General features: G+C 38.0%; 1 protein-coding gene across 4 annotated transcripts in view; it reads right to left on the bottom strand.

The window, feature by feature from the left end:
* The window catches only part of arnt2 (aryl-hydrocarbon receptor nuclear translocator 2), a 150,712-nt gene extending 135,593 nt beyond the window's left edge, over positions 1–15,119 (bottom strand). For all 4 annotated transcript variants that reach the window (XM_051664632.1, XM_051664708.1, XM_051664771.1 and 1 more), the window contains exon 1: positions 14,860–15,119. In XM_051664632.1, coding sequence (XP_051520592.1) covers positions 14,860–14,890 — 31 coding nt within the window. In that variant the 5' untranslated portion in view covers positions 14,891–15,119. The remainder of the gene's footprint in view (positions 1–14,859) is intronic.
* Between the last annotated feature and the right edge of the window lie 574 nt (positions 15,120–15,693).

Below are 15,693 nucleotides of genomic sequence, written 5' to 3'. Positions count from 1 at the left end.
CTAACCCTACATACATATCGGAAAACTTGGATATGCTTCAAAGATTTCCACCTAAGTTACAATCTGCCATTTCCAGATTTTTCCACCCTCTCCATATCCTCCTCCGCTTCACACCCCAACAAAACCAAAAAACAACTTAGTAAGATCGATAGTAACTCGCTGCCTAAACCCTCTCCATCAGGGCTACATTTCTTGAAACACCTTAAAAACACTAGACGCCATGTTCATCCTTGCCTTCTTTGGCTTCGTTCCGTTGCTCCCAACTCACCACCATGACAAAATTTGACCCATGAACCCATCCCACCATTTCGGACCTCAACATCATAGACAACGACACATCTGATACTTCAAAGTAAAACAGACCAATTTTCATTTTCAACCTTCCTACTCCCATCCAGCCCTTCCAATCGCTAGTGCATGATCGATATTACAGAGGATCCCAAACCAAAACCCCTCTAGACCCCCTCTTCATCGATAACAAAAATCAAGCAGTATCCCGATTCTGGTTCCAAAAACACCTCAAATCCGTCCTATTCAATTCCGGCATCTCAGATAAACTATACTCAAGCCATTACCTTTGCATCTGCGCCGCAACCACAGGAGCCCACAAAGGCCAGACCGAACACCAAATACGATTACTGGGCCGCTGGTCATCTTGGCTACATATGCACCAACCGTCTTCATATCAGGAAAGCACATCAAGCCCTAATCAACTAACCACAACTTTCACATTCGGGGTCAGGGGGACGCTAGCTTCATCCTCGACTTTTCAACAGGCCGGCCTCACCATTCAGATGCAGCAGGGGTCCACCCTGGCCAGTCCGGAAGCCCCCCGTCCCACAACACAGGATGGGCCCGAATTAAGCACACAAGGGCTCTCCTGTTCGAATCGCAGTGGGGTTTCTCCCACTCAAATACAGTGTGAGCTAAATTTTATTTGTATCATGAGCTCCCCCATTCGAAGTGCAGCGAGGACTCCCCCATTCGAATGCCGTGAGGGCCCCCCATTGTCAGGAGGAGAGTCTGAGGTCGTTCCGAGCACCTAGGATTCACTCCTACACTCAGGGTGATCTTCCCTATTGGCTAGGATCCACATCTATGCTCGGGCGGTTCAGAATCCTCCAGCACAATCCATCAAGGGCTCTGCCGTTCAAACCGCAGCAAGGGCTCTCCCGTTCTGAATGCTGAGTGAGCTATTCACGTTTATTTGTATTGTGGGCTCTCCCGTTCGAAGCTTGGAGGACTCTCCCGTGCGTCGAATGGAGCGAAAGCCCGTTCGATCGCAGGTTGGGCTCACCTGTTCGCTGCACGGGACCATCCGTCGAACACACCAAGGCTGGAAGGAAACTTAAGGTCGGTCCTGGCAGCTAGGATTCATGCCTCCGTCCGGGGGCAGCCTTCGCATTCTGGCGTAACCATCCCTCCAGCACTTTTCAGCTCTCGCAGAGCTAATTTCCATGTGGCCACAACCACCACTGTCTCTTCAGTCCTTCCACCTATTTTCATTCTCCATCTCTACCTATTCTACACCTCCCACTTTCCTATCCCCCAAGTGGACCCTAGCGCAAGGCTGCCTCCACTAGCGGCCCCCGCTCGTTCTATCATACTTTGGCACCTCTGCCCACCTCTCACAGGGCTCAGCAAGCGCTTTCCCCTCCCTCAAATTAATTTCAGCGTTTCACACTCTTTTTGGGGGGGGGGGGGTACAAGAGGCACTGTTAAATACTTCGTATCACCTCAAATACAAGGCTTGGCAGACAACAGCTCACTGTCCCATTTTCTGGCATCTTTTGGGGGGTATTCGTGCTCAGGTCAAACCTTGAGCCCTTTGCCCAGGACAGCGAGCCACAAACGTTTTACACTATCCTATAAACAGGATTACATTAACTTGTGAACTACTGAAATGATGGTGTAAATGGCAAATATTCCTGTGGGGTAATAAAATGATAAAATTAAATATCAAAAGTTTTGCTTAGGGATGCACAATATATTGGCAGGCATATCGGTATCGGCATTATAAATGTGAATTTTAAAGTTATCGGTCAGATAAGAAAATTTGGCCGATATATTATGGCTTTGTCAGGCACATGCTACTCGCCATGTAGGTTTTGACTGGTACCTTCTGGCTTTGCTTAGAGGATCATACTGGATCCGAGTAAACATTCCATTATTCAGTTTTTAGTTATGTCACATGCATTTTGTTTCTAAGTTTAATACTTGTTTGCATTCCTTAGTTTTGTCTTTTCATAGGTTTGAATCAAGTGCAACGCACTTTATTTATAAAACTAGCTCACTTATCAAATACATTTTAAATTGCAGAGTAATTATGCTTTTTTAAATAAAAGGAAGTTGGCCATAGGAATGTACATTTCTTTAATTGGTTCAAAGTAGGCTACATTTGGTAAATTATTTAAAAGTTTTAGATGTTTCTTGCAGGTTCCTTGTTTTCTGCAATTGAAGTTGTTTTAAAATAAAAACACCAATCCACTTTACATGACTGATTTCATTAGAAATGCTCCTGATGTGGCTTTATAGGTTCATCCCTAGTTAATATAATAAGAAATATAACAATTTACATGATAATTAATCATGAAAGCCCTAAAAGAGATAATCATCATAATAGCAAGTATTTGTTTGACAATTAATCGTCAGCCAAATTTCTTAATCGGGACAGTCCTACTCATAAGCTGTTATTTTTTTCCATAGAAAACACTCTGAAAATTTTTCAAACAGTTCTTTTTCAAAAAAGAAGCTCAAAAAAGGACCAAAAAACACAACTAAATTACCATAAAAGTACTGCATATGAGTGGGTAAAATCAAGGTGCAGATGACATTGAAGGGCCACCTGGTGCATTTCCAAGCAGAAAATATTGGCAATTCACAATTCAGTGCTAAAGAGGCGCTGAGAGAATGAATAGTGCTTCAGAGTAGGGATAGTTCATAAGGTAACAAGTTTAAAACGACAGACTATTTGATTAACACAATCAAATCATTCTTCCGACTGCATGAAAATTACTCTTCTGTTACACAACCAAAGAAACTTGCTGCCAAACACTCTGGCTATTTCAAACATGATGGTCAACAGAATATCCAAAACATGCTGAAGTACTTTTCATACATGTGTGCAATTGTTCCCTGTGATTTTTTGTTGTTGTTGTTGTTGTTGTTTATTTACATTAAGAGCTTACATGGTCCTGCAACTTTTGTCTGTTTATTCTTGTTGTGGCAGGATCATGACAGTCTCCTCTGCCTTTTTTTTCTTGTGTGTGCTTGTTTCTGTGCTTTAACCTCTTCCTCGTGTTTGCAGGAGCCACATGGAGAACTGCTCCTTACTCCACCCTGCTCCTTATCTGCAGCACCTGCCTCCTATTACCCTTCCCTTTATAAATTCTTCTTGTGTTCAGTCTTGTGCTAGTTTATCTTGTGTGATTTCTCTGTTGGTTGGTTCCTGTCTGTCGGTTTTCTTGTTTGTTCTGATTTTTGAAGTTTATTATTCTGTTCTCTGTTTTTCCCCCTCGTGGGAGTTTCAAGTTGTATTTTTGTTCTTTATTAAAAAGCTCTTAAACTGCCTCTGCATTTGGGTCCTCCCTCAACATTCTGTGACACAGAGATTGTATAATTAGCACAGTGCTCTATTTCTTGAACCAAGTTCCATAAAACAACAAAACTCCAATCAGTTGCAAATGCACTGTGAAAGGAAAAAATAGTCATATCATAAATCTAAATTTCTTGGATCTTTCTATAACGAGTTCAGAGTAGGGTACAACGGGGCTAAAGGCTCCGTGGGGTAAAAACAAAATTGTTTGTCACTATGCACTGCAAAAGTTTTCTGATCCATGAGATCTTTGCATATGGTGTCTAAAGGTTGATTGACGCAATTTGATCTAATCTTTTATATTTTTTAAATGCTGCAAATTTATGGAGCTAATGAAAATCCCTGAAATTCTTTTGAGAAGAATTTCCTTTTGAGACAAAATACTTATTTTCAGTTTTAAGGTCATTAAATTGAAAAAAAAACATTTTCAATAGCTGTCCAATAAGTGAAAGGATAGTATTTGGGGTAAAAAGCCCCCGTTGCAGGGGCTAAAGACCCCTATTAAATACATTGTTTTTTAAAAGTGTGGCGAATAGATTTGTTATGAAAAATGTTCAAAGAGGGCTCCAGTGACTGATCCAATCAAAATAGAGATTCATTTGTTTATAGTCTACTTGAGATGTAATTAAGTGACAAAAGTGTTTGAAATTAACAGGAAATGGATGACTTTTCTGAAGTATTTTGAGTAAGCATCATCTTAATTTGTTACTCAAAAAAGCATCTTGGCGTCTCAAAATTATTTGTACTATAACTATTGTCTTTATGTCTACATGATATCACTTTAAATCCCCTAGGGGCTTTTTACTCCAGGTGAGGGAGCCTTTTACAAGTGTGGGGTAAGAGGCTCCTTCACCACTTTTTTTTTAAAAACTGAACTTTAATCGGAACAACCTTCTGTTAACATTTCTTTTCATACAAATTATGTTGCTCCACCAATATTCAATCAAAACTTTTTTTTTACATTTACCTACCGCAAAATATCCTTAAGGGGTGCCTTTAGCCCCGTTGAACCCTACTATCAAACATACAGAGCGAGTTTACTTGCATGTTCTTACACCGATTATTCTTAATAAGCCGAGAACACTTGTGGACATTTAAATGCCTTAAAATGGCTTTCCTTTATTGGTGTAAGGTCATTAATGGCTTAAGAATAAGCCGATTGACACAGGTAGATTTTTGCCCATTACCACGATTTTGCATTGCATGTTAACACCTTTACCTGTGTTTTAACCACCTCATCCAATGAGTGTTGGGCACATAACTGTTTACGATTTGACGTCAAAAGCAGGGAACAATCTGATTATTTCAAATGTCATGTAAATACGTTTTTTTTTCCATTGTCTGTTTTTTAAATAAACTGATTTTTACTAAGTATCGCCATATTGGCGGGCTCATTGGCCACATTCACATGCAACCAAATAATCTGTTTACAATCCGACTGATAGCTCAATCGGATTGAAAGTCTTCATGTAAACACAAAAATGATCCGATTGAGATGGATCCGAATGAAATTTCCATCCGATTGAAGGGGGTGGTGTAGACCTAAAATAAAGAAAAATCTCAGCCATGTAAATGTTTTACTACTTTCTAAATCGTATTCTGAAGTACCTTGCGATGTGGTGCGTATGTATGTTTATACATGATACTCTTCGCAGGAACCTTATTTATACAAAGCAATGACAAAATGCATTATTACGGGTATGCGGACTCATGCTGAATATTCTGCAGGACACATACTGTATGTTCTTTCATGACATCACAAAGCAAAAAAGAACACTGTCATTCTTAATAGGGACTTTAAGCAGCAGGTGCGGTTACGGCGTTCTGTGTTCCATTGCGTGTATGCGACTTCACTCACTTCCTGATGTCAAAACCATCATTTCTTCTTTGCCATAGTGGCAGTCGATCATACGTGACAGTTAGGAAAGTAAATGTTAAATATGTTTTACAAGAGATGATGCAAAGGGAACACAGTAAATAACCTAAACATCCTCCTCAAAACTCATGTTAAATTTATTACACACGGTCGGTTATAGGCTTTGAATAAACCTCAAGAATATCGATAGACATTAATAATAATATCTAGGTTTTAGACGTAGGTTATTTATATCGTAAAGGAGAAAAACTTTTCTTCTGACCGTTATTTATCACTGCAAGCATCCATTCTCTTGCTGTTTTCAATAACCTACCTTTTTTTTCTTGAATGATTAAATGCTCTGTTCCTTCGTCATTTTTGCGTAGCATCCCATCCGCAGCTGTTGCTTAAAGTCCCTATTATTTTGTTTCCATTCCACATCTGCAAACTCCTTTAAGGACATCTCTCACCCACCTGTCTTTACTTCGTACTCGCATCCAGAGATGCCTGCGGTTAGACTGGAGGAGGAATGGGCATGAGGCAAATACATGGTTAAGACAGACAGGATATTAGACGCTGCTTCTAATTTCTCATTTGCCGAGTATAGTGAGTAACATAAGAAGAAAGACCAATTACGGACTTTGGTGCCATTCTCACTCTCTCAGACTTTCTCCGCTTCTTCAGAACTCAACGACTGACCGTCTTCGCATGCGCAAAAGTTTGGTTCGGAATACATGTAATGCACAATGTATATGAATATTTGTATCAGATTGCAAAGTTTAGGGGACATATAAACAGAACATTCGGAATCTGCAATCGGACTGAATATATTTTGATTGATGAAAATTAGTGCATGTAAACATAGCCATTGCCTCTTTCAGAACTCAAAACTTCCTATATGCTTTGCAGGTCTGCTCTGATCACAGACAGCAGGGGAAAACAATGCAAATTCAAACAATAAAAATCATCCAACCATACAATCTCAGTTATAATAAAGTAGTTATAAAACAAATAGCTTATCCAGGGCTCCAGACAGTGACTAACTGGTCGCATTTTGCGACCTTTCACCCAGCAAGAGCGGCTACATTTTATTAGAGGTCGCACCAGTGTGACTACAGAGTATGAGCAATGCCAAAAGCAGAACAAAGAATCGCTATCCGCTTTACCTGGATCAATTATCAGCATGGCTCAATGGACAGAGCAGCGCAAGTGCAAGCACAGAGCAGGTGCGTTTTCTCACGAATCGGTCTTAAACGTGCAGCACAGATCATTATAAACTGAGAAGTAGCGCGAGTCGCATATCACTGTGGAATCTGGGACAGAATTTTCTGTTGTAAACCCCCTATGAAAACTCCAATGTCTTGGTGAGTATACTAGTTTAAAAACATATTAAAAGGCCCCAGATATTCTAGACAGTATTAATGAAATGAACAGGAGAAAACACTGTGCCATGCACAGACATAACTTAAGCCATCCACACTTCCCTATTCTTACACAAATTTACCATGAATTTACTATAGTAACATTAACTCTAACTTTATTAACTATAGTAATTTAGGCAGAAATCTATATTTATATTACATATTTTCAGATTATTTAGATAGTTTATTTATAATATAGCTATTAGCGGAAAGAGGAAATATAATTCATTTTTGTTACAACTATGGCAGTTTCTAAATTATTATATTTTGTAAAGTTTTGAGATGTATTAGGAATATGATTATTCATACAATTATTAATATTGGTTATTTCGGTAAAATCTGTTCTCTTCTAATGCTCTATGATTCTAGGTAAATGTAACTTTTTTTTTTTACCTTCAGAAATTACGAGATTATTGAACTTTCATTAATAAGAGCCTAATGAAAGGAGTCTCAACTCATTTGCACTGTCAGAATAATTTAGCCCTATATAAATTAGGTGTTAACATTTTACCTTATATAGATGTAGTTGTTCATACCAGTACATTTTCATCTGTATCCAAACTCAAAATCAATGTCTTACTGTCAAATGTGCATTTCATTTGGGACAAAATATGCCCATTTATTGGTAACTGCACTTATTTTTGTAATGCAATAATAATATCACTTTTATTATTAGTTTCTGTCTTAAAATTGTACATTTTATAGCCCCCGAACCCCACCGGTGCCACTGCTCTCATATGTTAGTCTGGAGCCCTATTGTTGTCAATGTTAATCATTTTGCCTATTGTTGGGCGTACATAGATCATTGTAATTTTAAGAAATGTTAATGTTTGTTTTTAAAGACTTTTTTTTTTATTGGGTTGCCACCTGATGTCCAATGTATAGTAACATCTGGGTCTGGTAGAAAAACCAGTTGAGAACCACTGTCATATAGCTCACCATGTGCTCTGGAAACACACTATTCTTTTTTAGCAGTACTACTCTGGTCAGTCCTGTTATGCTTCACCCATTTTAAAAGAAAGGCTTCCTTAAACACAAGAGGTCTGCAAACAATCTGAACTGTTGCTAATCAACTGTGTCCGTAATCCCCATTGACAAACAGGGCTACCGCTATTTGTATGAAATACATTCTTATCGCAGCCCACTTTGTAACCGTGGGCTGACTTTTGTTAGCCATTGTGAGCATAAAGGTCAAAGTACAGATGGGCTACAGATCTCTTAAGCAAGTGAAATTAAAGCAGCTGACTTTAAAACAAAGTGCCCTTCAGTTCCACTCCAGTCATCTGACTCCACTCCTGAATGCTCTTGCACATTCTAAAGCGCGCTTGGCAGTGCACCATGTCAACCAGGTGCTAAAAATGCTCACATTCTTTATTCATTTTGCCTTATTTGCATTAACAATGAGGTGGCAGGAAAGGAATTGCCTGCTGGGGGGAAAAAGTGTTAAAGTAATAGAGTCATGGATGGTAATTTACTTAGGCCTTCAGCAAGTGCAGGATCAAAGATATTTAAAATGAGCAAGTTTGTGTTGCATATTTCCTCAGATCAATCACTAACCCAGCATTTGATTTGCTGACAGTTTGCTGCTAAAAGTGTTTGTGTGTTATTATTGCTTTAAGCATTTCATTATTATTACATTAAAAAATGGTGTGATTTTTTTTTTTTAAGAATACATAAATGATCAGCAACATGTATATATTTCCAATGAACATACTGTACCTGCTATTACTATTTGATAAACTATAGTGAAAACATAACACATAACATATGATAGATGACGATTTCTTCGTTGCAATAGTCACTAGCTGTATATAACCAATTCAGTTATAAACACCGCATATTTTGACGGCCTGAAATACAATAGGCCTAAACGTTTATTTTAATATATATAGTTTATATGGTTAAATCATATATTGGTGACCATATCTGTATGTGACCATATCTTATTTTTTTTTATTATTGGTATTAGGGCTGAAACGATTAGTTGACGTTATCAACAAAGCCAACAATAAAAAAATTGTCAACAAAAATTTCCATTGTCGAATAGTCGTTTGATCTCATATAATGTAACATGAGATCAGATATTAAACCAATGATGGCACACGAGAGGAGCACTGCAGCTCGCGCCTGATTGAGGAGAGAAAATACAGCTTACAGTCCAGTACGCACTGCAAACTTTCCAAAAAGTTTCAGGTGATGTAGATCGCAAAAGTATGGGGAAATATACAAAAATACAAAACTAAATAATGAAGCGCACTCACTGTGAAATCCAGCGGAACCGGAGCTACCATTTTTCTGAAGCAACACTTGCATGTCTAGCATCTTTAAAGGAAACACCCCACCGTTTTATCTTTAATGCATCCTTTATTAGTTCAAATAATAAGGAAGCAGGTCGTGTAAATAAGTACAAACTCCAAAACTGGCATTTCTTTGTGCGGTCAGCGCCGCTTCTGTGAAGTGTCCCGATTTAAGGGTGAGAGATTGAAACTGCATCCCAATTGATGCACAGTGGCACGGGCCGCTCATCCCTCACGCACATTTGCTCCAGCTAGATTATAACATGATGGCTCACCACGTAGCAAATCATAATACAAATGTGTTGCGGTGTGTATCTTATCGTGAAGAAAATCGGCGATATGCAGCTCTATTAAGAAGAGAGAGTTGGGGGCCTGGGTAGCTCAGCGAGTATTGACGCTTACTACCACCCCAGAGTGACTCCAGCCAGGTCTCCTAAGCAACCAAATTGGCCCGGTTGCTAGGGAGGGTAGAGTCACATGGGGTAACCTCCTCATGGTCGTGATTAGGGGTTCTCGCTCTCAATGGGGCACGTGGTTAAGTTGTGCATGGATCGCGGAGAGTAGCATGAGCCTCCCATGCTGTGAATCTCCGCAGTGTCATACACAGCGAGCCATGTGTTAAGATGCACGGATTGATTGTCTCAGAAGCGGAGGCAACTGAGACTTGTCTTCCACCACCCGGATTTTGGTGAGTAACCGTGCCACCACGAGGACCTACATAGTAGTAGTGGGAATTGGGCATTCCAAATTGGGAGGAAAAAAAAAAAAGAGAGAGAGTTTGTTTTTTGAGAGTTAAAGATGGAAAGATGTGAACAAAAAGGTGAAAGGGTAGTCTTCTAACTTCCAACTTCCACCCATTTTAGCTACACTGCAACAAGGGTTGCTCCGATACCAACATTGTGGCTTCAGTACGATACCAGCCCTGGTACCTCGGTATCGATACTAACTCGATACTTAGGCAACAAATAAAAATAAATTCAGATTTTTTATGAAATTACACAGAAAATTATTGACAAAAAGAACTGCACAAAGTTTTTGTGGGGATGGGGGCGTGGTTGTGTGTCTGTTTTTGGGAGAGAGGGAGTGGTGTGGCTCGTCAAGCTGGTTGGCATAATATCGAACAGTGGTTTCTCATTACAGTGATGGCGGAGAGAGCCCTTAAAAGCAGCCAAACACGCCAGAGAAGAGAGAGAGAGAACGAGTCGTGTGTTCAGCGTTGGCGACTGTTTATCTATTGAGTGTTTGATCTATTGAGTGTTATTGAGAAGTTTATTGTTGCTAGATGTTTACGTTTATTGAGAGTGTTAATTATTGAACTGAGTGAAAGCACAGAGAAGAGTGCATACGCTGTACAGAGATGCAAAGAAATAAAGAGCATTATCTGACTGCTCTCCATCTCCTCCTCATCCCCAAACACTGACTGAGTTACAGTCTTATAGATAAATATTATGCCTTTTCTGTTTTAATTTTTCTGGATTCCAAGTTAAATGTTTTAAATAAATGTTATGATCAAATTGTGCTTAATACATACTGTACAGCTTAGATCAAATGAAAATATAACTATTTATAAATATTGTTTTTGGTAAAAAAAAGCAAGTGCTGGTATTCAGCTTTTGTGATATTGCTTACAGATAATAATACTAATAATTTAACCATTTAATATTATATTATTGTTATGAGTATTATTGCTACTACTTTGAATATTACACTTTTATACAGTAGTAATATTTTCATAACTGTCGTAATGTCTTCAATTTCACGCATCCAGTTACATAAAGCTCTCATTTCAGCGGGACTTTTATTTTGAAAGACCTTTTAAGTTCTTCCTGTTTTTGGGTCCATTATATCAAACTTCCAGCAACTCGCGAGCTGAAATCTCAGGTGAAAATGGTCATTTGAATGTTCACAGCCATTTATACACTAAACACACTGCTCTACGGCTCTACAGATGGATACTATTGGACACACTACATGAAAATCAAGCAGCAGTAATGTGTGTTGCATGCGTTTGTGCATGTGCCCGCGTGCCTGTGTGTGTGAAGGAGATGACAAGAGCAGAGCTTAGCCTTTCATTCATTCTGTGGCATGCAGCGCATGTGACTATATTATTTAATTAAATTACATCGTTCTGCTGCTTAATGACCACACTTGGCCATATCAAGACTTTTTCTGTATTATTTTCAAATAGTCTTTGATTTCATCTGAAAACTCTCACATTACATTACATTTTGCTAATGGCAACATACTTTAATATGGAACTAAAATTAACAACATGATATCGTACCATTTTTTTTTTTTTTTTATTGCGATATTTCGTCAGTATACCCACAACCCTAACTTCAACAAAATACTTTTTTGATTTGTTGTTGTTTTGGCTTTTTTTCCAAAATAAATATCTAAAACTCCTTTAAAATAAAATACATTTACTTTAAGAGCTATACTGCTGAAGAAATATTTGTTATCTGAGAATGTTGAATATAATATTAAATATTTAAATATTTTAAAATATCTAAAAATCCTTAAAACAAGATACATTTACCTGAAGCAACATAAAAGGTATTTAGACTTGCTTTCAGAGATTATATCTTGAATATAATTATATTTTGACTTTACTGCACTGGCAGAAGTATAAGCAAGTGAAAAAAAATACACTTAAATACAAAATACACTTATATTCAAGATACATTCTCTGAAAGCAAATCTAAATATATTATATCTTGTTTTAAGGATTTTTAGATATTTTTAAATGGAAAACAAGACAAAACACTTGATTACAATATGATTTTTTTTTATTTTATTTTTTTACTGAATTAAAACTTAAAAATCATTTTTCCCCCTTTAATTCAATGAATGTCATTTAGAGGTATTTTTGTCCTCTTTATTATTAGTAAGCACAACCTTTATTACAACCTTTTAAGTTAAGGTACAAGCTGAATTGTCTGTTAAGAGCTAATGATTAATAATTGCAATAATTGTCCGAATAGACGAATAATCGTTCATTAGCCAATTATCAAAATAATCGTTAGTTGCAGCCCTAATTGGTAACAGTAAGATTAGGATTGGGCAAATTTTGAAAGCAGACACAATGTACTTAGTTAATAAGTCAGTGCTAAATTTGGTTGCACCACCTGTTCTTAAGACAAGACTTAGCTAGTTGGTCGTAAACGCTCCGTAAAGTAATGCGGAATAATAAGCCTCCAATAAGAAGCCTTCAAATTTGAACACAGACGTGTTAAAAGAGCCATGAATTTCAGTTTGATCTTGTTACGGTTGGTGTTCAAACCTTGTTTGCTCACGTAATTGTCAGCTGAAATAAAAGATATGCCCATTGAAATATGATTCGAAATAAAAGTAGTTTTAATAAATAGTATATTTAGCCTATGTAAATAATTCAGGAACTGTATGTAAAATGAATAAGGGGCAATAAATAAACAGTAATAAAACAGGCTGGTAAAACTGACATTTATTCATTTAATTATCTTATTTTGTGTGTGTTGAAACTTGACACCGGGCAACGCACACAGGAAAGTGCACCGTTAGATTGGTTTCATGCTGAAGAGCTGCTAAGAAATACGTTTTTTACATTATGTTCTCTCTCGTAAATGTAAACAAGTGTAAATATCAACATTATCATACTGTATATGGCTAAAGGACTGAAGTCTGTCATGCAAAATGTGAGCTCATAGATGTTATTAAATAAGTCTACTTTTTTAATGCAACCATTACTCCTGGTCAGAGGCTTCCGTAAAAATTTTGTGTAAACGTAGGGATACGTCCTACCTAAGTTTAAGGGTGGAATGCTACAATATTTAGTAGTGTGTAAATTGTGACTTAAGCCGTTTCCCAAACGACACACTACATACACTATGCGCTTAAAAATATACTATGCACTCAGCCATGTAGTGTATGAATTTTTGAAGTGTAGTATCATCCTAAATGGAACATTTAATGTTTTTTTACTACACAGAAGCATTCACCGTTTAAAAGCTGACAGAACTGGTTTCAAGTGCACATGATGTGTTGCCACTAGCTTTAGCGCGTTATCCAACCTCAGTTCAACACTTGTATCTTAAACGAGATAAAATTTCACACAGTGCGGGCCCGTGGGGTGATGGTAAATCATTCAACTCACATTTGTAAGGTGCTGTATCCACTGACGTTTTGCTAGCTGCTACATTCTTCATTATTTACAACTCTTTTGTAAGACCAACAATGCAGCCAGGTAACTCCACACCTTCCGCTATGTACGGCAAGCCGCGTGCGCTGAGTGCAAGAAGTGTCCAACATTCCCCACTCCGTTTTGACGGTTGAAATGTGCATCATCCGGGTACTTAAAGTACACTTCTTTTTGCTGTATTTTCAGTGTTAACATACTACTCGCACTACAAAATGGTGTAGAATAGTGCAGAAGTGTGCAGTTTGGGACACACCTCATGTGCCCATTTACATCACAACTAGGCTAAGTTGCAATTTATGTATAGCTGGTGCAACCGGTCCCTGTTCTATGCCTGGCTTCAAAAGAACTAAACAGTTTCACATCTTTTCTAATGTATTTTAAAACACTCTGATTTCACTTTAAAAATGTGATTTAGCTTAGCATATACCAGCCATAACAAACAATGACCCTATCAGCCAACATTTTTATTTATGTGCATCTCAAAAATGTGAATACACTTAATTTTTATGTTTGGCTTTCTATCTTCATACAGGTTGCTGTTCTGACAGAGCTCACAAATAACTAAACCTCACTCCATTCTATTAAGACAAAAACAGAACACAGACAATCGTGCCTTCAGAGGCATGACAGCATTAAAATCTAAAACAGTTACAGTTCAGCGATGCCAACTGTAGTCCAATGCAAATTCAGTGAGAAAATAAAAAAATACTTCTGCATAGAGTCCAGACAATACTTGGAAGGTATTGCAATAATACTGGCTTAACTCAGGCAACTAACCCTGAAAGACACTGAAAATCTTCAGTAGCATATCATAGATTGGCTTAATAAAACTGACTTGTTTATAGTATTGGGTAGGCTATATGAAGGCCTTGCTCTTAGTTCATTAATGCAAAGTCAAATAATAACATTATTTGCTTGACAAACCTTCCTCATAACAACTTGCATCCAAAATTCCACTGGTTTGCATGCAGCTTTCAGGGTTTTAAACCCATTTTTCTATGGGTTTAAAAAGGGAATCAACAGGCAGAGGGAACAAACCTCGTATCTGTGTAATATTGTTGGTGGTTGGCACTAAACCTAGCATCACAATAGCCATATCGTGTTGCATGTACTCATAATAGTTGCGTATCAAGGAAATCAAAGCACGTACTGGCTTATTGCAAATGTGTTCAGCATCTAATTTGCATTAGCAACAAGCAAAGGCAGAAAAAAAGTCAAATGTGCTGCTAATCATTTGACGTCACAATGGCCTCCGCGCAATATTCCTTTAGTCGCGCAAAATGAACGCAATATTGTTCCATTTTATCAATAGAAGTGATTTACATTTTATAAATGTCGTTCTGTTGTTACGCGCGTGGGGGAAGGGGGATGCTGGCGTCCGTTTAAAGAGCCGCGCAGCTTTAGCTTCTTTTGTTAGCGCGAAAACACAACATTGCGCGCCAATCTGACTTTCGATTTACCTTTAAATACCACAAACACATTCTTTAAATTATAATAATAAAATCGGTACTCACCCGATGCATTCACAGCGGCTGGTGTTGCCATATTGCCTGGGTGGGAATGCAGAAATGAAGATATGACGCACAATACGAAACAAACCCGCACGCAATCCGCTCCGAGTGGCTCAAACACGCAAACTCAATTTAGTCCCGCATGTAAAAATGTGAGCTGTGATCTAGCGATGCTGGGTAGGTTTTTAATGCGTTTCTGTTCGTGCATGTAGCAAAATTGTGGCAGACTTGCAAATGTAAGATGTCTGAAGGGTTGCGTGAACACCGCGAGATTTCAGTGGAATTAATTAATGCAGAATCCACGCTGCAGCTTAAGTGGCTTCTGCCCTCGAAGTTCAAACTGGGCTTGAATATATTCTTAAAATATGCATTGATGCTTATGGTCATGAGCTTGACCATCACTGTCTATACTAAGATCTGTGCAATAATAAAATATAGGGCAGATGTCACAAGCATTAAAACACTAACTTTAAGGTTTTGAGTCAAAACCCAAATGCTTGTTTTCTCTAGCAGTGGTTATGTTGGTTTCAAACACCTTCAAAACTGTCTTATTATTATTGAATAATTTAAATAAAGGCTATGCTACAAAAAATCATCATATATTTGTTTTTGCTTTTGGGTGAAACAGTAAATACTATAAAACCATCCTGAAATGAATTAAAGCAAAGGTCAGCTATATAATGAAAGGGTTCAACTTAATTCTCAGGACAAGGATATTTTAAATCAATGTCAGCAGTGGCATCAATTCACCAAAAGCCAAGGTATGGCAGGGTCCTATGACATCATCCAATCTTACCACCTCATGTGACAGCATCAAATCAAGTCCCACATATTTTC

The sequence above is a fragment of the Myxocyprinus asiaticus genome, chromosome 1 (assembly GCF_019703515.2).
Source record: "Myxocyprinus asiaticus isolate MX2 ecotype Aquarium Trade chromosome 1, UBuf_Myxa_2, whole genome shotgun sequence".
Classification (NCBI taxonomy): domain Eukaryota; kingdom Metazoa; phylum Chordata; class Actinopteri; order Cypriniformes; family Catostomidae; genus Myxocyprinus; species Myxocyprinus asiaticus.
This window is presented reverse-complemented; position numbering and strand designations above follow the sequence as displayed.